Raw genomic sequence first — 27,662 nt, 5'->3', positions numbered from 1 at the left:
TCTTTCTTTTGACCCTGTCCCTCCTCGAAGTATTTACTTCTGATTAACTCCTTTTCCAATCTGCCCTCCTCTCTATCATCCCCCTGCTGTCTTGTCCCCTTTCCCCCCTATTTTCCTGTAGGGTAAGACAGATTTCCACACCCAATTGAATATATGTATGTTATTCCCTCCTTAAGCCAAATCCTATGAGAATAAGATTCACTCATTCCCTCTCACCTTCCCCTGTTTCACCTTCCACTGTAAGAGACTTTTCTGTTTTTTTTTTTGTGAGATAATTTACCCCATTCTACCTCTCCCTTTCTTCTTCTCCGAGTATAATCCTCTCTCATCCCTTAATTTTATTCTCCATATATGACCCCTTAATCTTCAGCTCACCCTGGGCCCTCTGTCTATCTACATACACATACATATAATTTTTTTCCTCCAACTACCCTATACTGACAAAGGTCTCATGAGTTATAAATATCATCTTTCCATGCAGGAATGTAAACAGTTCAATCTTAATAAGTCTCTTATGATTTCTCTTTCCTGTTTACCTCTTCATGTTCCACTTGAGTCCTGTATTTGAAAGTCAAATTTTCTATTCAGCTCTGGTCTTTTCATCAAGAATGCTTGAAAGTCCTCTATTTCACTGAATGACCATTTTTTCCCCTGAAGGATTATACTCAGTTTTGCTGGGTAGGTGATTCTTGGTTGTAATCCTATCTCCTTTGCCCTCCGGAATATTATATTCCATGCCCTGCAGTCCTTTAATGTAGAAGCTGCTAAATCTTGTGTTATCCTGATTGTGTTTCCACAGTACTTGAACTGTTTCCTTCTGGCAGCTTGTAATATTTTCTCCTTGACCTGGGAACTCTGGAATTTGGCTACAATATCCTAGGAGTTTTCCTTTGGGGATCTCTTTCAGGAGGAGATCTGTGGATTCTTTCAATTTCTATTTTGCCCTCTGGTTCTAATATATCAGGGCAGTTTTCCTTGATAATTTCTTGAAAGATGATGTCTAGGCTCTTTTTTTGATCATGGCTTTCAGATAGTCCAATAATTTTTAAATTCTCTCTCCTGGATCTATTTTCCAGGTCAGTTGTTTTTCCAATGAGATATTTCACATTGTTTTCTAATTTTTCATTCTTTTGGATTTGTTCTACTGTGTCATGATTTCTCATAAAGTCACTATCTTCCAATTGCTCTATTCTAATTTTTAAGGAAGTATTTTCTTCAGTAAGCTTTTGGACTTCCTTTTCCATTGGCCAATTTTGCTTTTTAGGGCATTTTTCTCCTCATTGGCTTTTTGGACCTCTTTTGCCATTTTGGTTAGTCTATTTTTTAAGGTGTTATTTTCTTCAGTATTTTTTTGGGTCTCCTTTAGCATCACTCTCAGTTTTTCCTCTACTTCTCTAACTTGCTTCTCAAAATTTTTGAGCTCTTCCATGGCCTGGGACCAATTCATATTTTTCTTGGAGGCTTTGGATGTAGGGGCTTTGACTTTGTTGTCTTCTTCTGGTTGTATATTTTGGTCTTCTTTTTCACCAAAGTAAGATAATATAGTCTGACTCTTTTTGTGCTGCTTGCTCATGATCCCAGCCAATTACTTGAGTTTTAAACTCTTTGTTAAGGTAAATCTGCTTCCAATGTGGAGAATGTACTGTCCCAAGCTTCAGGGGGTTTGTGCAGCTGTTTTCAGAGATACTTGTAGGGACCTGTAAATTTTCAGTTCTTCCAAGGTGGTATGATAAGGGGCAAGGTGTTTACTCCTTTCCTGGCCTGTGACTACAAGTAATCCTTTCTGTCCTGTAACTGTGATGAGGGGCTCCTCTCCACAACCACTACAAGCTCCACCGAGCCAGCGCTTCTCCTCACCTCAGCACCGCTTCCCAGAACTGTGACCCAGATCCACACACGGGCAAAGCAAGAGATTCCTACCTCAGCACTGGCAAAGTTATCCCTGCAATCCCTCTCTGATCAGCCACTGGATTCCCCCTCAGTCTGTGGGCCGGAGGCTCGGGAAGCAGCTGCCCCCCCCGGCCATGCTCTTGGGGAATGGAGCTGAAACCCTGCCTTCCTCTCTCAGCACTGACAGAAACAGACTTTTCCCAGTGACCTTCTAAGTTGTCTTTGGCATTTGTGGATTGAGGAGTCTGGAAACCGCCACAGCTGCCCGGGATTCAGTCCTCTGAGGCCTGCTCCAGGTTCACTGCAGCAGCACGCTGTGCTTCCAGCCTGGTGTGATACACCTTTCTGATCAATCCTCCAGGCTGTCATGGGCTGGAAATTTGTTTCACTCCATCTTTTTGTGGGTTCTGCTGCTTCAGAATTTGTTTAGAGCCATTTTTTTTGAGTATTTGGAGAGGTTTGGGGGAGAGCTCAAGCAAGTCACTGCCTTCACTCCGCCATCTTGGCTCTGCCTCGACCTCTATCTATTTTTAAACCTGCTCTCTAGTATAGTTTGAGGTCCAGAATTCTATTACCCCTTTGTTCATACCTCTTTTCTTTTTTTTTTTTTTAAAAAAATTGAACTTAAATACCAAATGAGAAAAGAAAAAAAAATTGTCATGTACACAGCACACTATAAGAGAGGATTCAATATAAAATGATAAATTTCAATTTCAAGAAAAATTAACTAAGAAGTACTAGAAATTTCAAAGCTGTCCAGGTGTTTTTTTGCTTCTTTGTCGGTTTTCTTTTGTTCTCTGATGTGCATGTTTTACTTCATTTTCCCCCCTTCCCTCCCCCAAGCACCCTAAAGAGGGCTACAATTAGGTGTGGATATATATCTACATCTAAATATATCTGTAAACATACATATATTTACACATATATGTAAGACTGTACTATACTTATTTCCTCCTATCATCTCTTCTCTGAAGGTGGGTAGCATCTTCTTTCATAGGTCTTAGTCTTTCCATGTTTTTCTAAATCAGTCAGTTCACCATTTCCTATACCACAACAATATTCCAACCCAGTCACATCCTGCATGAGAGATTGTCTATGAAAGTTTCCCCCCCAGTGTTCTGCATTCCTTCTATCCTTGGCTACATACATTGGAGCTATGTCCAAAGGGCTATAAAACTGTGCATACCATATGATCCAGCAATGCCACTGTTAGGTCTATATACCACAAACATAAAGAAAAACTGGAAAAGGACCTATTTGTAAAAAAAATACTTCCAGCAGCCCTTTTTGTGATGGCTAAGAATTGGAAATCAAAGGGATGCCGATCAATTGGAGAATGGCTAAACAAGCTGTGGTATATGATTATAATAAAATATCATTGTGCCATAAGAAATGACAAGAAGGATTAGTTCAGAAAAACCAGGAAAGACTTACATGAACTGCTACATAATGAAGTGAATAGAAGAAGAGTGTTGTACACAGTAGCAGCAATATTGTTTGATGAAAAACTGTGAATGACTTAGCTATTCTCAGCAATACAATCATCCAAGACAACCACAAAAAACTAATGATGAAGCACACTAACAACTTCCAGAGAAAGAGCCGGTATTGTTTACGTACAGACTGAAGTGGGTTATTTTCACTTTCTTTCTTTCTTTCTTTCTTTCATTTTTCTTTTGTTTGTAGAGTAGATATACAATTTACAACAGCAAATAAATATAATAACCTTATATTTCAAAGGTGTAAAAACTTAATATTTTGGAATAAGAATTCATTATTTAGTAAAAATTGATGGGAAAACTGGAAAACAGTGTGGCAGAAACTGGGCATAGACAAATATCTTACACCATTTACCAAGATAAGGTAAAAATGGATACATGGCCTATATATAAAAAGAGAGAATTCACCAGAAAATTAGAAGAACAGGGAAAACATTACTTATCAAACTTATGGATTAGCAAACAATCTATGAATAAAACAACAGATAGAGAGCACAGGTTGGTGTACAAAGGATAATTTTGATTACATGAAATTAAAAAGATTTTGTACGAATAAAACAAATGTAGTCAAGATCAGAAGGAAAGCAGAAAATTGGGAAAAATTGTTATAGACAATTTTTTAGATAAAGGTCTTGTATCTTAAATGTATAAAGAGCTTTGTCAGATCTATAAGAATATAAGTTATTCCCTAATTGATAAATGGTCAAAGGAGATAAACAGGCAGTTTCATGATGAAGAAATCAAAACAATTTATAGTCATGAAAAATGCTCTAAATCATTATTGATTAGACAAATACAAATTAAAACAACCTCATTTTACACTTACCATATTGGCCAAAATGATAGAATGGAAAAGTGAAAAATATTGGAGGAGATGTGGAAAAATAGGGACACTAATTCATTGTTGGTGGGATTATGAAATGATCCAACCATTTTAGAGAACAATCTGGAATTATACCCCAAAATTTATTAAACTGCCTACAACCTTAGACCCAGCAATACCACTACTTGGTCTATTTCCAAATATAATTAGGGAAAAAGGAAAAGAACCTCTAAGTCCTAAAATGTTTATAGCAACTCTCTTTGTGGTGGCAATGAATTAGAAATGGTGGGGATTCTAGTCCATTGGGAAATGGCTGAACAAGTTATGGTAGATGATTGTAATGGAATGCTACTGTGGTATAAGAAATGATGAGCTCTATGATTTTAGAAAAACATGGAAAGACTTGCTTGAAATTATGAAGAACAAAATGAACAGAACCAAGGGAATACTGTATACAGTAACAGCAATATTGTTTTAAGGATGACTTGGAGCAAATAAGTTATTTTGACTATTATAAATACCCAAATTAATTGTAGAAGACCTATGAAGAAAGATACTACCTGCATCCAGAGAGGTGATGGTTAAATAGAAGTATGTGGTCATATTATGAGGAAAAGTACTATAAAGGACATATGAAGAAAGAAACTATTTATATCTAGAGAAAGAGCTGATAAATAGAAGTATGTACAGAATAATTTCACATATATAGCTATTTGTGTCTAATGGTAAGCATCTCTCAGTGGGAGAGGGAAGAAAAAAATGACCTTTCCAAAATAATTTTGTTGTATATTTGAGTGGAATAGTGAGTTGTGTGTAGTAGATTTACGGCTTCAGGTATAATCATCTTTTTAATTATATTATGTAATGGAAATGCTTGTTTTATTCCATAAATTAAAAATAAAATAAAAAAGAAATCAAAACCCTGAAAACTACTAAACTACAGTCGTAAGAGATGTTACTTGAAGGCAAAATTTCACTAATCACACCATATTCTAGGTTGTTATTATTTTTCTTATGTGAAAATCATGATTAACAATAAGGATATATAAAAATATATAAGACCTTATTTACCTTTCCTGTTTAAATGTATTCTGGAGAAGAAATCATTAGGAATTAAGAATAATCACATTCTGGAATTTCACAAATACAGTGAATATTGTTATATGTTAGTTGACTTCAAACTCTAGAAAAGTATCATCTACTGTAAGTCTCCAGATTAACAGATACCCATATTGCCTATTAACCTCTAAGGCAGAAATGAAATCTTTGAGTCTTAGATCCATTGTTACTAAGTTGACTCAAATATGTAACTTTTAAAAAAAATTATGCAAAACACATTGCCATATTAGTTATCTTGGGAAAGAAGACACAAATACATAGAAAAAATGAAAAAATGCAGAAAGTGAAAAATATTATGCTTTGATCTACACTCAGACTCCATCAATTCTTTCTCCAGAGTTGGGTAGCATTTTTCATCACAAGTCCTTTGGAATTTTCTCAGAGCATTATGCTGCTGAGAATAGCTCAGTCATTCACAGCTGATCATCATACAGCATTGCTATTACCATATACAATGTTCTCCTGGTTCTGCTCCATTCACTCAGCATCAGTTCCTATGAATCTTTCCAGGTTTTTCTGAAATCAGTGTTGTTCCTCCTTTCTTATAGCACAATAATATTCTATTACAACCATATACCACAACTTGTTCAGTCATTTCCCAAATGATGGGCATCCCCTCATTTTCTAATTCTTTGCCACTAGAAAAAGCTGCTGTCAATATTTTTGTACAAATAGGTCCCCCCCTTTTTTTTTATCTCTTTGGGATACAGACTTAGTGATGGTATTGGGGAGCAGAGGGTATGCACAGTTTTATAGCCATTTGGGCATAGTTCCAAATTGCTCTCCAGAATGGTTAGATCAGTTCACAATTCCATCAATAATGTACTAGTGTCCTAATTTTCCCACTTCCCCTCTGACATAATTTCCTTTTTCTGTCATATTGGCCAATCTGATAGGTGTGGAGTGATACCTCAGAGTTGTCTTAATTTGTGTTTCTCTAATCAATAATAATTCAGAGTATACTTTTTATATAACTAAAGATAGCTTTCATTTCTTCAAAGGATGTAACTTTCAATCCATATTATTCAGGTACACTTTCATAATTTTCATAAGCAATGGCAAAACACCTTATCAGATAAAATTCACTCTTTACTATAAGCAAACTTGTAAGTTCTCTCACTTTGGTTGGAGGTGGTCTCAGTGCCTCATCAAACCACATCATTATTTTGAAACTTCTCTCACAGGGTTGATAAGATCTTTTGACTCCACCCAAATAGAAAAGTCCCAAGGAACCTCAGAAATAATGACAACTTAAGAGGTCTGTAGTAATTTTTTCCCCCAAAGAGTAAATTGCTATTGTCTATTTTAAAGTAAAGTTGGCAAAAAGGCAAATTAAATACTTAATAGTTTTAAATGTTGTGAACACATTCTTTACCAGCTCAATTCATAATCAAACTACATCCAGATTAAGAGAAGTTACTTTTCAAATAATACAAGTTCATACTCCCTGGGTATCAATTTTCAACTTAATAGTATTTCTTATACAATGCTTTCTCCTGAATTGCAATACCAGAAAAGCTAGAAGCCTAAAAAGAAAACCTAGAAGTAAATACATGCTACTATTAATTTTAAAAATATTGCATATTTTTGTTTTGCCAAATAAATAATATCAATTCCTTCAAAAGCATTTCTGAGTTCTGTTATTTAGAAAATCATCATCAATTTGACGTTCTATACTAATTGCATTAAAAAAAACCAATATAGAGTAGTAGTAGTAGTAGTAGCAGTAGTAGTAGTAGTAGTAGCAGTAGCAGTAATTGTTGTTCAGTTGTTTCTGACTCTTTGTGACCACATTTTGGGATTTTTTGGCAAAGATACTTGAATGTTTTGCCATGTCCTTCTCCAGCTCATTTGACAGATGAAGAAAGTGAGGCAAATGGGGTTAAATGACTTGCCCAGGGTCATATGATTAGAAAGTGTCCGAGGCCAGCAAATCTTCCTGATTCTTAGCACAGCACCACATCTACTGTGCCAGCTATCTGCCCCATAGAGTTACACTTAATGAAAATAGCAATAGCTAGGATTTATATAGCACTTAACATTTGCCAGGCACCGTGCTAAGCAATTTACAATCATTATCTCTTTTGATCCTCAAAACAACTGTGGGAGATAGGTGCTAATATTATCCCATTTTACAGATGAGGAAACTGAGGAAAACAGATGTGAAGTGATTTGCTCAGGATCATGCAACTAATACATGTCTGAGACTGGATTTGAATCCAGCCTTTTCTGATCCATGGAGTTTCTAAGCATATGGCATCAGTACCAAAGAGTGATAGCATTTTGCATTAAGTTTTGACTTACTACAACTATCCTAATCCCACACATCTCATTATAAATGAGACCATATTATGATTTAATTTCAGGACAAGCTTTAGCTGAATCAGAACTGGATTTACAATCGCAAATGGTTACATTCAAAATCTCAGTTTTCCTAAGAGCCCTTAGCTGCTAGTACCTCAACTTTTAGAGCCCACTGTTTTCAGTTAGCTCACTTTCAAAGATACAGAGTGGCAGTCTCATATTCCTGTCCATCTCTTTTTGCAGCCCTTGAAACTCTAAGGATTGGGATCCATCCCAATGATCATTCAAAGACAGACTTTCAGTATGCTATACTCAAATAATTCCATGTTACAAAATTTATTTCAATAGTTTCCATTTGCTAAATGTTAGAACTGATTGAAATAGCTAACAGATTCTTCTCCAACTCCTTTTTTCATATCCTTCTTATCTCAATAAAATAAAGGAAAAAAATCTTCTCAAACCTCTTTCTAAAACTCCAAGCCCTTGACTTCATGTTACCTTCCATTCACTATGCCAGTACAAGCAGAATCCATCTTCCTTTAATATTCCACTCTTATCTCTCCTTGCTCAAACTTCTGTCTTGTGGCTCCTTCCACTGCTTCTCTTCGGGGTCTTGTCATGAGGGAGGGCAGGTTTGGGAAGGTGAGTCCACCATCCAAACACTAGGGAGCTGAAGATAGTAGCAGCAGTGATCCACAAGGTATGTTGGGTTACTGGAGATTGGGGCTCCAGGATCTGGGTTAAACTTCCACATGGGGCCAGGCCTGGAGCTTCATCCCAAGATGGTGGGAGACCAGAGACTAGAAGATGCACTGAGAGGGCTCTTAGCTCTCAGGCCTTGTAAAGGAGACTGGGCTGCTGGCAGCCTTAGTCATGACCTCAAAGACCTTTGGCCTAATGGCCCTGAGCCTTATCATGGAAGCTCTGGTGGTCTCGACACTAGGCTTCTTGCTGAGGCCCTGGGCCTTTAGCACTGGGTGTGATGACTCATGTCTTGGGTCTTTAACTTGCTGTCTGAGACCCTAGGCCTTTGTAAGGCTTGTGTAAGCCATTCTCTACTTGAGCTCTTTCAGAGCGGAAAAATGTGGGGCCTGGCTGTCAGGGGTTGGACAGCAGTTCTGACTACCACATCCTGGCTCCAGCTTCTAGAACTCCTGTCTCCCTTCCTCTGCTTACTTAAAGCTACCAGCTTTGGACTGGTCTGAGGAGCCAGCATGTCCCCCACATTTATCTCCCTACTCCTTTTTGGTGAGTGCCAAAGCTGGGTTTGAGGTGGGTGAGAAGCCACTTTGAGGAGGATTTGGCCAGCAAACTGTGGGAGAGAAAGGGACACTGAGGCCTAGCAAGAAGTATCCTGGACAGAGTAGAGACCAGGCATCTTGGCTGTCTCCTCCCTGTTCCTGGCCAGGGTTGACTGAGCACAGAAATTGCTCTGTGGAGAAGTGAGGAGGGGCAGCTGTGAATGTCTGTTCATCATCTGAACTTGCTTTACAGGACTAAGCCTGGGTCAGGCAATGGAGGTGCGTAATGGTGAGTCTTTCTTCCAGAACCTACCCTCTTCCCTTCCCCCTTAGTCTCAGCTTGTCACAAGGAGTAACCAAGAGAGCATCAGGAAGATGAGGTTGGGGAACATGGGGTGACTCTGGGAGAAGTTAACTAAAGCTGAGGATGCCATTGGACAGGGAGAAATCCTAGGGAATCCAAGCTCTGCCTTCTCCCCACCATTCCCTCCCTGGGCTCCACCCAGAAGCTGTGACCCTCTGGTGCCAGGGGCCACTAGGGAATGAGGACTTCCAGTTGCTGAAGTTGGGAGATGTCTGAGAATTGGGAAATGTGGCTGGGAAGGAAACTGATCTCCCTCTTGGGATTCTGGGAGTCAGAGCCATGTAGGGAGTTAGAGCTGCTACTATAGTCTGGGGACTTGATGGTCAGAACCTCTTAGAGACCATAGTGTAATGTGAGGTGAGAGGGTAATTGAAAATCTCTTTTAATGGTATGGGGGATTGTTTGTGCTGAACTCTGAGTCCTCCAAGCCTGTGTAGGAGATAATAGGTTGCCATGCCTAATAGGCTGATAGCACTAAGTGGCAGTGGTGAAGACCTCATAGTCTTTGCTCCTGCCAGGACCACATATTGTTCCTACATAAATAATGGGTTTAGGATTACAGAAATCAGAGTTTAGAGTCAATTGGGCAAAACAACATGAATCATAATACACATAGAAATAATTTTTAAAAATGCTATATATATATATGCAAATATATATTTGTTGGGCAAGTCATTAGTTACTGGTGGAGGAGGGAGCAGGGAAGTTGTAATGCAGGAGTTATCACATAAGCAGAACTTTGAAGGAAAAGAGGGATTCTGAGAGGCCTGGTTGACATGTGGGTGCAGTTCAGGCATGGAAAACTGGTAAGGTAAAAGTATGGATGAGGGAGATGGGGTATTGTGTGAGAGGAATGGTATGAATGTTGGTGTGGCTTGGCTGCAAAGTGTGAAAAAAGAAATAATCTACAATAGGATTGGAAAGATTGGCTGGGTCATGAAGGGTTTTCAAAGGCAATAAATGTGACCTTTGGTAGTATAAGTGAGAGGGATCCATTGGAGTCTGTTGAATGGGGAGTGATGACATCAGATCTGGACTTTGCAACATTTCCTTGTGCAATTGTGAAGGGTGGATTGGAGAAGAGAGAGATTTGAAGCAGGCTGTACAATGAAGAAATTATTGCTATCATTCCAGTTGTGATAAGATCCTGAACTTGTGGGGTGGCCGTGGGAGTGAAAGAAGGGGACAGATGGAGGTGGACATGCCAAGATTTGGTAACTGATGGATATGTAGCTTGAGGCCAACTGAGGAGTCAGGTATGACATTGCTGTTGTGGAAAGCTTTGTGAAACAGGGCCAGCACCCAAGAACATCTCTAGCTCTGATTGACATTGCCCTCTCCCTCCACTTACCCTGATCAGGTGCCCTGAAAGTCAGGAGACTGAGCCTGGGGGCCAATTCTGCTCTGAAAAATGAAAACATCAGGAGCCCTGGAGGAGACCCTGAGAACTTCTCCACTCATATTTGGGAGTTGATGGGCACCTGAATTATGGCTTCATTGTAGGCCAGTGAGAGTGGGTAGGGTGCTGTGGCTCAGCAGCTAGGGAAGGCCCATGTGAGTTTCCCCAATGTTCTCCAAAGTAGCATTTGTTCTCAGAGAGTTATAAGATGATTTGGCATTGGGGAAAAATAGGAGCCTTTTGAATTCTGTGTATTCTTTTCATCAAAATTGAGTAAGAGTCATAGCTTCACTAATATGGAATATGCAGATCACCCCCAGTGCTTTCTCTTGGTCTGTAGCTCAGAAGGTCATGGATCATGGGGCAGCACAAGAAACAGCTGGAAGGAAGGATGATGGGGATGGTGACACTGTCCCTCATCCATTTGCTTTCAGTATATGTGGTAGATTGACTTGTTAAGTTGATTGGCCCATTAAGTTTTGTCAGTAAGATTAGTGGTAGTTAAACTATGCAACAAAATGGACAAAAGGATTTCTGCAAAGAAGCCACGGTATTAAAAGAATAGGAACGGTGTCCAGAAGACCAGTGACCAGGAAGTGGCCAACGTGATCACTTTCTGTGGTCAGCACAAGCTCTTCATCCTTTACATTACAAGTGAAAGCAATGATATTGTGGGCAGATATGCCAAGAGGTCAGCTATTTGAGGAATGCCTCTGAATGTCTGTTGCAGCATACAGAATCTCACAATTGTGGTCAGGGACTCAAAAAGACATTGTAAACTTGAAGGAGAGTTTTCTAGGTAACCCCATGAAAATAGCAGTTAGCATTTCTTGGCAAAGCACTCCATTTTTATTTTTAGGTACTTTTAAGACTTGATATAGCACCTATCACTAGCTAGTAGAAAAGTAAATTTTTATACTATAACTTCATTTTCACTATTTCATTATTTAGCTAAAGAAATAGATTTCTGTCTCTCGGCAAGAGAGCTTGAAAAATTTTTTCCTTTTTTTTAAAAATAGTATTTTTAAAAAAAAGATTGACCTCCAAATTCTCTACCATCTTTCAGCCCTCCCCCTACCCATTGAGAAGACAACGAGTTGATCAATTATATATGTGAAATTATGCAAAACATATTTTGATACTAGCAATGTTGTAAAAAATGAGGAAAATGGAAGAAAGTATGCTTCAGTCTGTATTCAGGCACCACAAGTTCTTTGTTTGGGGATGGATCCATCGAAAGTCCTTCAGAGTTGTCTTGGATCATTGTACTGCTGAGATGGCCAAGTTATTCACAGCTGATCATCTTACAATATTGCTGTTACACAGTACATTTCACTTTGCATCGGCCCATGAAAGTTGTTTAAGTTTTTTCTGAGAGCATCTGCTCATCATTTCTTTTATTTTTTTCCCCCATTATTTGTTATTGTATGATAGTAGTACTGTGGAATACTATTTTATACCATCATAAACACATACCACAGCTTGTTCAGCCATTCCCCAACTGAAGGACATCCTCTCAACTTTTAATTCTTTATCCCTAGAAAAGAACTGCTATAAATATTTTTGCACATATAGGTCCTTTTTCTTTTGTTTTTATCTCTTTTGGGATAAAGGCCTACTAGTGGTATTGCTAGGTCAAAGGGTATGCATGGTTTTATAGCCCTTTAGGCACAGTTCCAAATTGCTCTACAGAATGGTTGAATCAGTGCGCAACTCTACCAACAGTGTATGCATGTCTCATTTCCCCCCACATTCCTTCAAATATTTACCTGTAATGCTTTTTGTCCTATTAGTCAATCTAATAGGTATGAGGTAGTACCTTAGAATTGTTTTAATTTGCATTTCTCCAATCAAAAGTAAGAATATTTTTTCATATGGCTATAGATAGCTTTGATTACTTTATGTGAAAACTGATCATATCTTTTGATCATTTATCATTTGGGGAACAGCTCTTATTTTCATAAATTTGACTCAATTTTCTATATGTTTGAGAAATGAGGCCTTTCTCAAAGAAACTTGCTTCAAAATTTTTTTCATAGTTACTATTGCTAACTGTGTTTCCCACCATTCTATTCCCCCACAATTTATTATATGCTCTCTCTCTCCTTTCACCCTGTCCCTCCTCAAAAGTGTTTTGTTTCTGACTACCCCCTCCTCCAATCTTCCCTCCCTTCTATCAGCCTCCTTTACCCTCCTACTTTCTTGTAGGCTAAAATAGATTTCTATACCCAATTGAGTGTGTATGTTATTCCCTCTCTGAGTCAGTTCTGATCAGAGTAAGGTTCACTCACTCCTCCTCACCTCCACCCTCTTCCCCTCCACTGCAAAAGCTTTTTCTTGCCTCTTTTATGAGACAATTTACTCCATTCTACCTCTCCTTTCTCTTTCTCCCAGTGCATTCCTCTTTTACCTCTTACTTTTATTTTTTAGATATCATCCCTTCATATTCAACTCACACCTGTGCCCTCTGTCTACATATATTCCTTCTAACTACCTTATTTATGAGAAAGCTTTTATGACTTAAAAATATCTTCCCATGTAGAAATATAAATGGTTTAAATTTATTAAGTCCCTTATGATTTCCCTTTCCTGTTTACCTTTTTACAATTCCCTTGAGTTTGGTATTTGAAAGTCAAATTTTTAATTTAGCTCTGGTGTTTTCATCAAGAATGCTTGAAAGTCCTCATCTCATTGAATATCCATTTTCCCCCCTGAAGGATTGTACTCAGTTTTGCTGGGTAGGTGATTCTTGATTGTAATTCTAGCTCCTTTGTCTTCCAGAATATGATATTACAAGCCCTCTGGTCCTTTAATGTAGAAGCTGCTAAATCTCGTGTTATCCTGACTGTGGCTCCAGCATACTTGAATTGTTTCTTTCTGGCTGCTTGCAATATTCCCTCCTTGATCTGGGAATTCTGGAATTTGGTTATAATATTCCTGGCAGTTTTCATTTTGGGATATTTTTCAGGAGGTGTTAGGTGGATTGATTCAATTTCTATTTTACCCTCTGGTTCTAGAATATCAGGGCAGTTTTTCCTTGATAATTTCTTGAAAGATGATGTCTAGGCTCTTTTTTTGATCATGGCTTTCAGGTAGTCCAATAATTTTTAAATTCTCTCTCCTAGATTTATTTTCCAGGTCAGTTGTTTTTCCAATGAAATATTTCACATTGTCTTCTATTTTTTCATTCTTTTGGTTATTTTTATTGTTTCTTGATTTCTCATGAATTATTAGCTTCCTTTACTCCTTTCTCATTTTCAAGAAATTATTTTCTTCAGTGATTTTTTGGACCTCCTTTTCCATTTGGCCAATTCTGCTTTTCAGGGCATTCTTTTCTTCACTGCTTTTTGGACCTCTTTTCCCATCTGGCCTAGTCTGTTTTGTAACGTATTATTTCTTCAGTATTTTTGTATCTCCTTTATGAAGCTGTTGACTTGTTTTTCATTATTTTCTTTCATCACTCTCATTTCTCTTCCAATTTTTCCTCTACCTCTCTTACTTGAATTTTAAAATTGTTTTTGAGCTCTTTCATGGCCAATTCATTTTTTTTTTCCTTGGAGGCTTTGGATGTAGGAGCTTTGACTTTGTTTTCTTCTTACGAGTGTGTGTTTTGATCTTCCTTGTCACCATAGTAACTTTACATAGTCTAGAGTTTTTCTATTGTTTGCTAGTTTTCTCAGCATATTACTTGGCTTTTAGCTTTTTGTTAAAATGGGGCTCTTCTTCTAGGGCAGAGGGCACACTGTCCCAAGGTTCAGCGTATTTATGCAGCTCTTTTCAGAGATACTTCTAGGGACCTGTAAGTTTTCAATTCTTCCAAGGTGGTATGATCTAAGGAGATGTTTCCTCCTCTCCTGGCCTGTGCTCTAGTCTATGTGTGATCACAAGCACTCTTTCCTGCCCTGGAACTGTGAGGAGAGTGCCCCTGCCACTGTGGACACCAGTTTTGCCATGCTAGTGCTCCTCCTCACTGTTGCTTTGTCACGCAGGACTGGGACCCAGATCCGAGTATGAGCAAAGCAATAGAGTCCTGATTCAGTGCTAGCCAAGAGACCTCCCCAACTCCTTACATCCAGTTGTTCAACTCCCTTCCCATCTATGGGCTGAGAGCTCTGGAAGCAGACGCTGCCACTGCTGATTGGCTGTTGCCACTACTGATTCAGTGTCTCCCAATGTCTGCTGCTGGTTTGCTGAGGCTGGGACTATGGTGGCATGGCCTGTGCTGGACTGTGCTCCACTCTCACCCTGAGTTCAACAGACCTTTCCTGCTGACCTTTCAAGGTGTCTTGGGCTAGAAATTTGTTTCACTCTATCTTTTTGTGTGTTCTGCTGCCCCAGAATCAGTTTAGAGTCATTAAAAAAGGTATTTGGAGAGTTTGAGGGAGACCTCAGGCAAGTCCCTGACTTTACTCTGCCATCTTTGTTCTACCTTGATTCCTTGATGTTCTTGAACTTTTGGATATATTGTTTTATTTTTTTTCTAGCTCTATGAAACAATTCTTTGGTAGTTTAATTGATATGACACTGAATAAGTAAACCATCTCAGGGAGAATTGTCATCTTAATTATATTGGCTCAGTCTATCCATGAGCAATTAATATTTCACCAGTAATTTAGATCTGATTTTATTTATACGAAAAGCATTTAGTAATTGTGTTCATATAGTCCATGGGTGTGTCTTGGCAGGTACACGCTCAAGTGTTTTGTATCGTCTGCAGTTGTTTTAAATGGAATTTCTCTTTCTATGTCTTCCTGTTCAGTTTTGTTGGTAATTTATAGAAATGCTGAGACTTATATGGTATCATTTTATATCTTGCAACTTTGCTAAAGTTGTTAATTGTTTCTACTAATTTTTAGTTGACTCTCTAGGGTTCTGTCAGTATGCCTTCATATTTTATTTCCTTGTTGCCTATTCTTATTCCTTCAACTTCTTTTTCTTGTCTTATTGCTATAGCTAACATTTCTAGTACAACATTGAATAACAGTAGTGATAATGCTCATACTTGCTTCCCCCTCTATCTTATTGGAAAGATTTCTAGTTTATCCCCCTTACAGATTCTTGCTCTTGGTTTTGGATGGATATTGGTTGGTTGGTTGTTGTCCTTATGTTTGAAGAAGATGGAAATGATATCACTGTGTTGGGGTCAAGATACAATGTGTCCAACTGACGATGAGTAGACAAATAGGAGCTCAGAAAGCTCTACCATTGATTTGGAATTAATCATTCATGTAAACATTTGAAGTGGAGATGTCTCTAAATTTGAACATCTCACATTTCTTTGGAGCTATTGCAATTCTGCTTTGCTCATAGAGAACAATGCCTTCTTTGATGTGGGCATGCCATGCTGGGTGGTCAGTCCTGTGCCAGTGTCTTCCATGGCTCACAATTGATTCCAAAGCTCTTCAGAAAGACCTTGTGAATGTGCTTTTATTACTTCTTCTGACCTCTATGTGAGTGCTTGCTTTGGATGAGTTCTCCATAAAATAGTCTTTTAGGTAAACATACATTTGATATTAGAACAATGTGACCAGCCCATCAGAGTCCTGCTCTCTGCAGTAGAGTCTGAATGCTTGCCAGTACATCTTGAGAAAGGAACTCAATGTCTGGCACCTCATCTTGCCAGGTGATCTTCAGGATCTTCCTAAAACAATTCAAATAGAAATGATTCAGTTTCCTGGCAAGATGCTGGTATCTGTCCAGGTCTCACTGGTGTACAACAGTGATGTCAACACAGTGGCTCTGTAGACCTTCACCTTGATAATCAGACTAATACTTCTCCTCTCCCACACTTTCCTTTGAAGCCTGCCAAACACTGGTCTAGCTCTGGTGATGAGTGTGTCAACCTCATCATCTGGGTGTGCATTCCTGAAATGTATACTGCCAAGGTAAGTGACTTGTTCACAGCATTCAGAATTTCTCCAGTTGCTGAAAGTGATGGCTCAGTGTGTGAATGGTGCACTGCTGGCTGGTGGAGAGCCTTTATTTTCTTGTTGTGAATTGTCTAGCCAAAATTAGCACAAGTAGGGGAGGATTGATCCATAATCTGTTGCACCTCAGCCTCAGAGGCTGCATTGAATGCACAGTCATTTGGAAACAAAAAGTCACACACCAATTTTGTCTCTACTTTAGTCTTGCCTTGTAGCCTTTTCAAGTGAAATAGTTTACCGTCAATGTGGTAGTTGATCTTGATGCCACTTTTGTCCTTGTTGAAGGCATCTGACAACATCACTGAAAGCATCATGTTAAAAAGAATGGGAGCAAGCACACAGCCCTGCTTTATTGCATTGATGACTGGGAAGCCACGAGAACCTTGTGAATTATCCAGAACGTGTGCTAGTATGCCATTATGAACCCGATGTACAATATTGATGAACTTCTCTGGGCAGCCATATTTTTCTGTGATTTACTGGATGGATAATGTTTATTTTAAGAAAGGCTCCATGTATCTCTCTGCTTTCTAACATTTTTCATAGGAATAGTTGTATTTCATCAAAGGCTTTTTCTTCATCTATTGATATAATCGTATGATTTTTGTTGCTTTTATTATTGATACAGTAAATTTTGTTATCGGTATGGCCAATTATAGGTCAAAGGGAATCTATATGTGCAATTATATTTTTCATAACATTAAACCAGCCTTTCGTTCCTCATATAAATACTGCTTGGTCATAGTGTATATTCTTTCTGATACATAGCTGTAATCTCCTTGCTAGTATTCTATTTAAATTTTTGCATCCATATTCATTAGGGAAATTTGTTTATAGTTTTCTTTCTCTGTTTTTGCTCTCCCTGGTTTAGGCAGCAAAACTATATTTGTATCATAGAAAAAATTTAGTAGGGCTCTTTCTTTACCTATTTTTCAAATACCTTATATTGTATTAGAATGAATTATTCTTAAATGTTTGATAGAATTCACTTATGATTTCATCTGGTACTGGAGATTTTTTCTTAGGGAGCTCATTGATGGCTTGCTCAATTTTTTTCTAAGATATGGTTATTTCAGTATTCTATTTCCTCTTTTGTTAATTTGGTCAATTTATATTTTATAAATATCTCATCCATTTCACTTATGTTGTCAGTTCTATGGACATATAATAGGACAAATTAATGTTAACAATTACTTTAATTTCCTCTTCATTGGTGATGAAATTACTTTTTTCATTTTTGATACTGGTCATTTGGTTGTCTTTCTTTTTAAAAACTAAATTAACTAATGGTTTATCTAATTTTTTAAAAAATAAACCAGCTTCTGGTTTTATTTATTAGTTAATTTTTTAAAAAAAAATTCAGTTTTACTAATCTCTGCTTTGGTTTTCAGGATTTCAATTTTGATGTTTAATTGGAGGTACTAACACTATTGTTGTTCTAGTGTTCTTTTACTCTTATACTGAACTCATTGATCTATTCCTCCTGTCTTTTATTGATGTGAATATTTGGAGATGAAAATTTTGTGTAAGGTGATGCTTTGGTTTCATCCCACAAATGTTGGTATGTTGTCTCATTATTGTGTCTATCTTTAACGAAATTATTGATTATTTCTATGATTGTCCTTTGGCCCACTCATTCATTAGGATTAGTTTATCTAGTTTCTAATTAATTTTCCATGTATGGTTCCAAGGCCCTTTTTTGAATGTATTTTTTATTGCACTGTTATCTGAAAGTGATGCATTTAATATTTTTGCTTGTCTGCATTTGTTCATGAGGTTTTTATGCCTTAATACATCATCCATTTTTGTGAATATGCACAGCTGAGAAAAATGTGTACTCCTTTCTATTCTCATTTAATTGTTCTCCAGAGGTGTATCACAACTATTTATCTGTAACTTCTTTATGATTTATTTTATGGCTAGATTTGTCTGTTTCTCACAGGGGAAAGTTGAGGCTCCCCCCATAACATATTTTTACTATTTCCTCCTATAATTCATTTGCCTTTCCTTTATGAATTTGGATGCTCTGCCATTTAGTGCATATATGTCTATATCTATGTATCATCTATCTATCTATCTATTTATCTATCTATCTATCTATCTATCTATCTATCCATCCATCCATCTATCTATCTAGTATTGATATTACTTCATTGTCTATGGTGTTTTTTTTTTTTAACAAAAGGTGTGGTGATTCTTTTCCTGATCTGTGCTCTGGTCTTTACTCAGGAAGAGTCTTTGCTCCCTTGCCACTTCAAGTTCTAGTGCCAGTGGTCCTCTCTCTCCTGGAAGTATGACCTGGGACTAGATATTGGCAACGGAGTTGCCAAACAGCATCAGGTTCTGTGCCCAGTGCTAGCACAGGGGTCTGATATGATGTCTTTCTGACCAGTTGTCCAATTCCCTTTCTGTCTCTGAACTGAGAACTCCCAAAGCTATTTCTATTGCCATCACAGCAATCCCCAAGGCCCACCACTAGTGTTGCCATGGTGCGCTCATGTACATGAATACCATTTATAAGTGAATCAATTTGCATCTATTAGGGGCATGTGCTCAAAACATTTTTTTATTGAAAAGATAACCAACCAAACCTACCAAAAAGTCAGTCAAGAAGCATTTGGGTTGGAGAGCACTGCATTACTGAATGGGGTGAGAATTCATCTTCTCACATCCTGGTCAGGGAGCAATGGGGACTTGGGGCATCTCTCTGCTACCGTCTTTTCTTTTAGGCTCCTCTAATCCCCTCCACTAAGTCCAGCCCAGTCCTGTGGTGGTTCAGGTCTGGTTCTGATGCAGTCTTCCCTCCAAGAGGGGAAGTTCCATATGCTAATCATGGTGACCTCAAAGCTCCCTCTGAGCCTGAGGCCAATAGAAAAGGGAGCTTCATTCTGCCTAGCATCTGTGAGTTATGTATGCAGGATGATGGTAGGATAGAAAGCTTCCATTATTAGGGAAGGTTGCCTTGAAGAGGGCATCCTAGCACAGTGAAGCCCCGAGGCTACTGTTGGGCTGAGAATAGAGTCATAATTTGCCATCTTGGCACATGAGGCAGGAGGCAACAATTATGCCCTCAAATCAACTTTTATTTTTTGGGTGAGACAATTTGGGTTAAGTGACTTGCCGAGGGTCACACAGTTAGTAAGTGTCAAATGTCTGAGACTGTATTGAACTGAGGTCCTCCTGACTTCAGGGCCAGTTCTCTATCCACTGTGCCACCTAGATGCCCCTAAATCAACTTTTAAAGCAGGTAGTGAGCTCCAGGCACTGGCCTATGGAGACTCAGAAGAAGATAGTCACTCTTGTCTACCACTTGGGAGGTGCCATCCTGGCTCAGGGAAGCAGGAGGGGAGAGCCAAGCAGGTCAGGCAGGATTTCATTTCCCTATGGGGCTATGAAGTAGGCTTAGGGACCATCTGCTAGCTTCATATTTTGTCTTTTTTATTGTTTAACTTTGTGCTAAGTGTCATTGTGTCTAGTGGCTGAAAAAGTGCTAGTGATTTTAATGTGTTCTCCAATTCTGGTGCCCTTGGGCTAAGTACTGATCACTTTGCCTCAGTTACAGATTTTCCTTGGAATGACTGGGTCTGGCATCAGATCTAGTAGATTTTAGCAGTCCATACAGGCTGCTCAAAGCTGGGAAATTTGCTAGGCTCTGGTAGATGGGATTGAGGATGAGGACAGAGTTTAGGGTCAGAAATAAAATCCCAGGGGAATTGAGCTGGGAGGAATCTTTGAAGTGATGGAGTCCATGCTCATCACGTGACAGAACAAGAAACAGGTGGCAGCAAAGCTAGGGACATGACCCCAGGAGCCCTGACTCCCTCAGCATTGCATGCAGGCTCAGCTGAGACTGTCTGGAGCTTCTCCATGATCCAGGTTGGGTGAGAGGGAATACTCCAACGAGTTCCTCCTCTGAGTCCTCAGATTCAGGTAAGAGAGGGTTGGGGTGCACCTTTTAAGAAGATCCTTCTAACATTGTTAGAAGTAGAAGGGACCTGAGTGGCCATCTGTTCCAATCTTGTCATTTAATAGGTGAGGAATCTGAGGCACGGAAAGGGTAAAGGACTTGTACAAGGTCACTCAGTTCATTCTGGACAAAGCTGGGACTTGAACCCAGATCCTGACTCCTAGCCCAGTGATCTTTCTCTCCTAGGATCTCTCTCTAAGCCCCACCTCCAAGCCCTTCCAGCTCCTGTGGTGGCCCCAGGAGGAGATGTGACCCTCCAATGCAGCATGCCACCACACTCATACCTCAAGGCCATGACATTCATTCTGCAAAAGGGACAGAACATGGAGCCCTTACGAATCAAGCCTGGAGAAGGGATGAAGGTTGATTTCTGCCTCTTTTCTCTGAGGCCACAGGATACTGGGAATTATAGTTGCATCTACCGTGAGACTACAGGTTTTTACAGGGTTTCAGAACCTAGTGACACTCTGGAGCTCTGGGTAACAGGTGAGAAGGGTTCCAGGACTGGGAATCACAGAGCAGAAGGCCTGGAACTATGGGCTACATGTGAGACAAGAAAGTATGGGAGGGGTTACCATGAGGGGCTAGTGTGAGCATTGTGGAGCAGAGAGTCTGGGGCCCTGAGAGGGACAGAGGGGATATGGGGATGGGCTGCCTCAGCTCACACTGCATGACCCAGGTACCTGGGGTAATGGATGGAGACAGGACCAAGCTGCCAGGGAGGCCCTAGGAATAGGAGAATTTGCATATCTCCTTTCTTGGGGAGGGTCCCTTGGGGGGGGTCCCTTGAGAAGGGCACGACAAAGAAGGCTTAAGAGTGATTAGTAAAGGGTCCTGGAAATCTTACCCAGGGTGGCCAGCTCCTCTGTCCCTCAGAGGGGACCTTCACCCTCTAATATCTGTGCTTTGACTTTCAGATATCCTACCTAAGCCCTTCCTCTCAGTGAAACCCAGCCAGCTGGTGGTTTCAGGAGGGAATGTGACCTTCCTGTGTTGGGGGCAAATTCAAGGTGTGAAATTTGCTCTCTACAAGGAAGGAGAGGAAAGTTTTGTGAGCATCAGAGAGTCCACCCAAGGTGGGGCTGAATTCCACTTGAGCCATGTGAACGTCACCAATACAGGGAATTACAGTTGCTGCTATTACCTTGGACCAGACAGCCATGTCTTGGCACCACCCAGTGATCCCTTGGAACTTAAAGTGCAAGGTGAGGAGCAGAGGAAGGAAGGATTCTCTGGAGGATACCCATGACTATTTGCTTACCCCAAGATTAGGAGTCTAGCCTCAGTACCTCCCCACGACTCTTATTCATAGACATGGGAGAAGAGGCAAAGCCTCTCTGGTGTCTTTCCTAGGGCAATTGGGGCATTGGGTAGATCCTGGGATATGAGCATTTGTCCTGTTCCCTTTTCAGTAGAAAACATTCTGTTTTTCAGGGGAGCAGGGAATACCCTCTCAGCACACAGGTAAGATGCAGGGTAAGAAGCAGCCATTCATTGTTTGGGGAAGACAGGCAATGTTCCCAGACCTCACTGGTCCAAGACCAGCACTAAGTCCTGAAGGATGGGAAGGTGTTGATGAGCAGGAGAAACTGGTCATGATGGGCAGAGAAGAAAGGGAAGAAATGCTTGGGGATTGATTTTCACTCCTATCCCACATCTCAGCGTCCAGAAATCTTCTGATCATACTGAGCTGCATCTCCATTCTCTTCCTTCTCCTTGTGGCTTTCCTAGTCCATCAACACACCCAGACTGGTGAGTTTGGAGATGGTGGTCTCCTGAGATTGGAGGGAATGAGTATTTGGGTGAGACCAGGGGCCTCATTTTCCAAATCTGTGAATCTATGGACTTGACTTGATTTACACTAATCCTAGCTCCCTGTCTCTGTCCCTCCCCCGACTCCTCACCAGTGACTTCACATGGACAGATTCCAAGAAGGTAAGGAGCCTCGGCTGATTTTCCCCAATCTCGCTGGTCTAGTACTCTGATGCGACCTGGCATCATCCACAATAAATACGTTGGAATCTCAGCACGACTTTCTCCCTGCCTCCCGCCCCCATCCTGTTCTCTCTACAGATTGCCAGATTGCCTGTGTCTCTCTCAACATTGCTCTTCCTACAACCCTGGATCCCCCCAAGAGGAGTCTGCTTGTAAGTGAATCAGGCAGGAGGGAGGCAGCTATCCTGGGCATGTCCTGGGGAAGGGCTTGTCCCATGAGCTCACAAACCAACTAAAGCTTCTCTTCTCCATCAGATACACAGACTAATGAATGGAGACAGAGAGGGATGACTGTGAGTTAATCCTGTTCCTGGAGAATCCTGTCTCATCCTTGATCCCAATCTCATCACAGAAACTCTCATTTTTGTTTTTTTCATTTCACAAAAACTGTCTTTCTCTGTTTCATCTCCCTTTTCTAAACTCTCTTCCCCCCACCCCCTCAACTCCCGTTTTCTCCCTTACTGACTACTCAACATTTTAATTCCCTTTCAGGTCCCAGAGGGTGAAGATTCCCAGGAAATTACCTACATTCAGTTGAATAAAGGGATCTTCAGTGAGGCACAGATAGTATTCCCTTCTAAGCCACTACTGGAGCCCATCGTATATGCTACTGTTGCCATGCATTGTGGGGCAGAGCGGGACCATCCCTGAAAAGTGAGCATGTCATCCATGGCCAGGGGAGAAGAAACAATCAAAAATAAATTCCTTTGTCCTATATGGAACATCTGGTTGGGAGGACACATCTGATAGCAAGGGGGAGGAGAGCACTGGACCTGGAGTCTGAATGGTGTTGCTCTGTCATTTTGCAGTTGTATGAGACTCTTTGTGACCCCGTTTCAGATTTTTTAGGCAAAGATATTGGAGTAGTTTGCCATTTCCTTCTCCAGCTCATTTTACAGATGAGGAACTGCAGCAAACAAGGTGAAGAGACCAGGGTCAGGGAGATGAGTCTTCCTGACTCTAGGCCTGGCACTGTGCACTGTGGTGTCACCTAGCTGTCCTACCTCTGGAAGCATATATCTGTTTTCTCATCTTGGAACAATAGTTTTAGGACCAGAGTTGCAAAAATATAAGATGGCTTTTTAGCATCCATAATATTGTATTCCCTATAACTTCCAATAGAGGGTCATACTCAATGTATGTTTAATCTTTCTCTTCTCTGGTGAGTTTAAGGGGAATTATAAAACGTGATGGTGTTGACACAGAATCAAACTCAGTGGGGAGAGGCATGGGGAAAGGCAATGCCCTGCAGCCCAATAAGGGAAATGGAGCTCCTTGGCCTGGCATTTAAGGCTCTCAGCATCTCATATACTCTTTATCTTTACTCTGACTAAGCTTAGGTTTTCCTAAGTGGTGGGAAATGAACATCTGGCATTTCTTCACCACAGACACCTCCTAATCCAAGATCCATCAGTCACGTCTGACAGGCTGCCCGTTTCCTTAGCCCTTGTTGTTTTGCAGTCATTTCTGGCTCCTCATGTGACCACTTGGGGTTTTCTTGGCAAAGATACTGGAGGGGTTTGCCATTTCCTCCTCCACCTTCTCCATAGAAAAGCCAGGTTGGGAGGTATCTACTGGGACATGAAGGAGTTTACATGGTGGCCTTTGTATTTCCTTACAGTGGAAGTTCCAAGAAGTAATCAATTTTTTTTTCAAGAAGAAGGGGCCACAAGGTGGAGGGATGTTCCAGGGTGATAAAAGGCTGCTGGACATGGTGGTGGGATGTTTTCTATGGTAAGAAGTTTTCCAGAACTGAATGGGAAAAGAAGGCAAGAGACAAGTTTTTATTTATTTGTTTTAAAGTACACAAGGGAATAAACATGAAAGTAAAAGTTAAAGAACTAAGAGGTGGATGGTGGAGGAGCAGGTGTAGAACATAGGGGACTATATCCCACAACATGTTCGTGGGTGAATCCACAAGAGAATAGTGAAGGTGGCAAAAGGGAGGGAAGGGAATGGGAATGAAAGGGGAAGTCTCAGCTGCATAGTGGCAGGAGTTCCACTGAAAATACTCTCATGGGAGAAGTCTATGTCTATAATAAAATACTGGGAACTTACATTGAGTCTAGTTTGGGGAGAATCCAACCTCAGGAGAACATGTATTCTTCTGAAGGAATGTGCCTCCACAACATTTTGCTCCAGGAGACAAGAAATTGGAGTTACTAGGCTTGAGTATTCCCTGGAAGGTGGGGAGCACATGGACTATAGGGATTATTCCAATGCAGCTGGGACAGAGAATGATCTTAGGGAGAGTAGAGGGTATAATTAGACCACACTATTGGTGCATAGGGCATTTTCTACTATAGGATACTCTTTCTAGGCTCATGAACTGATACTTGTAAATGTGAGACATAACAGAAAAGAGGGAAAATGAACCAAGGTATCTCAAGGCAATAACATAGAAATTGATGAGAAGAGGGAACTTCAGAAGTTTTCATTCTATGATGAACACAAAGAGATTAGGGAAGGGATAAAAAAAGTATATAGACAATGGATCAAAGAATAAAATTTCAGAATAGACAGGAAGGGAAGAAAATTAATGGCGAGAACAAGGTGAAAATGTTTCAAAAATGCTATGAAAGAAGTTGGAGGGGAGTAAAGAAGGAGGGTTTTTGAATTAACCACAACTCAGAGGGGAAAACAAAATATTATTTGTTAGCTAAATACTCAAAAGAAATAAAAAAGAAATCAGTGATACAGATAAAACTCTGAGACCATAGGAAGGAGTGAAAAATGAGAGTGAGGCTAACAGGGGAAGAGAGTGTATAGGACAGATTTATTTTAAAGTATATTATGTAAAACTAATGAAAGGAATACAATTTTTACTTAAAATAAGTAGGGAGACAAAAATTCCTAATTAAAAGTAGTATTCTAAAAGAAACAAGCGTAATTCTCATAACTTTAAAAGTGAATGCATCAAACAATCTAACAGAGGGAGAGTAAGAGATTGGACAAGAGAATAAAATCCCATAATTTACTGCTTATAAGAAATACTTCTTAAAAACAAAGACATATGTATAATAAAAAATGGAAGGTGGGAGCAAAATTTACTATGTATTAGGTAATTAAAAAAAGAATTGCAATCAAACTGTCAGACAACATAAAAATAAAATAAACACACTATAAACAGTGATACATAAGGAATTTTTTTTTCTGTTGAGGAAATAAATCACATCCCTAAAAATGCATGAACAAAATATAGAAGATTAGTGAATTTATTATGTAGTAAGTAAAATTAGAAACCCAAGAAACAAAAGTAAGAAAGAATTAGGAAATTGATTATTAAAGGAGAAATAGATAAGCTGAAAACCCCAAAAGACATCAAACTGATAAATAAAATTAAAAGTTGATTCTTTAAAAAAAATTAACAAAATTGATAAACCTTGAGTTAGTCTTATTAAAAGGAAGAGGGCAGAAAATAAAATCAATAAAATACCAAATTAATCATGTGAAATCTCAAAACCAGAAGAAATAAAAAAGATCATCAGTATTTACTATGCATACTTATATGCCAACAAAATGAGAAAACACATAAAATGAGAGATTGCTTAAAAAATATAAAATGGTTGGTCGTTGTCCTTTGCTCTCAAAGAGGATCAAAATGACAACACTATGCAAGTTACTGTGTATCCTACTGTCGCCGATCAGACCAAAATGAGCTCAAAATGCTCGACCATAGGATGGGCACAAGTAGTCCATGTCAACATTTGGGGTGGATTCTCTGAATTTATGCATCTAGCTTTTCTTTTGAGCTACTTCAATTCTGCTTTGTTTATAGAGCACAGCACCTTCTCTGATATGGGCACACCACGCTGGGTGGTCCTGTGTCAGTATCTCCCACATCACACAATCAATTCAAAAGTTCCGTAGAGTGACCCTGAGAGTGTTTTTGTATGCTTCTTCTGACCACCATGTGAATATTTGCCCTGTGTGAGTTCTCCGTAACACAGTCTTTTTGACAAGCAGATGCTTTGCATTTGAACAACATAGCCAGCCCATTAGAGTTGTCCAAATTAACCATGTGAAATCACAAAGTGAGAAGAAATAAAAACGATCATCAGTATCTACTATGCATAATTACATGACAACAAAATGAGAAAATATAAAATGAGATTGCTAAAAAACATAAAATACTTGAAGTAACAGAAGACCAAAGAAAGATGTGACATAATCTATTCTCAGAAAAATATCTTGGATTAGCTGTAAATGTGAAAGAAAGGGTGAAAAACTCCCAGAACTGAAGAATGTACCAGGTAATTCTATAAAATATTCAAATGCCAATTCATGCCTATTGTATTTAAATTATTCTCAGTTTTTGAGAAAGAGAATACTATCACACTCCTTTTATGTGGCCAGTATAGTTCTAACACCTGAATCAATGAAAGAGAAATCAACAAAAGAGCAATATGGGCCCATATCATTAATGAATATCAATTAAAAAATTTAAATACAATCCAGGCAAGACTATAGCGATTTATGAAAAAAAAGAACGTTCATTATATCAAGTTAGATTTTTATTGGGGATGCAAGGATGGTTCAACATTAGGGAAAAATATCAATATAAATAATCATTTTATACATAGAAACTTTTGAATATACATGATTATCTTAACAGATGGATAATAAGCTTTTGAAAAAGTACAACATACTTTTATGCTAAATACAAATAACAAGGGGTCTTTTTAATGTGGTCAAAAACAATATATCTAAAACCTAAAGCAAGTATTATATACATTGGGTATAATATTAGAATCTTTCCCAATAAATATAGGAATAAGATATGGATGCTCCTATCCCCAATATTATATGATATAGTTTTAGAAATGCTAATGAAAGCAGTAAGTCAAGATAATTAAATTCATAAAAAACCCACGAAGGCAGGCAAAGAGAACACAGAAATATTTTCTGATAACATGATGACTTACATAGAAAATGTAAAGAATCAATAAAGAAATTTACTGAGACAATAGCTTCAGCAAAGTGGCAGGCTACAAAGTCAACTCCTTTCTTTATGATAATATCAAGATTCTGAGACCAACAAAGAGATAAAAGTAGAAAAAGACCTATATATACATAAATATTTATAGCAGCTCTTTTTGAGGTGACAAAGAATTGGATATTGAGGGGATGCCTC

General features: G+C 39.2%; 1 protein-coding gene across 1 annotated transcript in view; it reads left to right on the top strand.

Moving 5' to 3' along the window:
* Positions 1 to 26,591, top strand: part of LOC110219829 (leukocyte immunoglobulin-like receptor subfamily A member 3) — a 50,073-nt gene extending 23,482 nt beyond the window's left edge. Inside the window, exons 8-16 of the mRNA XM_078146271.1 lie at positions 9,130 to 9,165; positions 20,720 to 21,019; positions 21,451 to 21,738; positions 21,968 to 21,997; positions 22,196 to 22,285; positions 22,441 to 22,468; positions 22,607 to 22,680; positions 22,784 to 22,821; positions 23,021 to 26,591. Coding sequence (XP_078002397.1) covers positions 9,130 to 9,165; positions 20,720 to 21,019; positions 21,451 to 21,738; positions 21,968 to 21,997; positions 22,196 to 22,285; positions 22,441 to 22,468; positions 22,607 to 22,680; positions 22,784 to 22,821; positions 23,021 to 23,179 — 1,043 coding nt within the window. The 3' untranslated portion in view covers positions 23,180 to 26,591. The remainder of the gene's footprint in view (positions 1 to 9,129; positions 9,166 to 20,719; positions 21,020 to 21,450; positions 21,739 to 21,967; positions 21,998 to 22,195; positions 22,286 to 22,440; positions 22,469 to 22,606; positions 22,681 to 22,783; positions 22,822 to 23,020) is intronic.
* The last annotated feature ends 1,071 nt before the right edge of the window (positions 26,592 to 27,662 follow it).

Source organism: Phascolarctos cinereus, unplaced genomic scaffold (assembly GCF_003287225.1).
Source record: "Phascolarctos cinereus isolate Bilbo 61053 unplaced genomic scaffold, phaCin_HiC Scaffold_726;HRSCAF=1367, whole genome shotgun sequence".
In the NCBI taxonomy this organism is placed as follows: Eukaryota; Metazoa; Chordata; class Mammalia; order Diprotodontia; family Phascolarctidae; genus Phascolarctos; species Phascolarctos cinereus.
The sequence above is the reverse complement of the archived record's forward strand: the minus strand, read 5'-3'. Positions and strand labels throughout refer to the sequence as shown.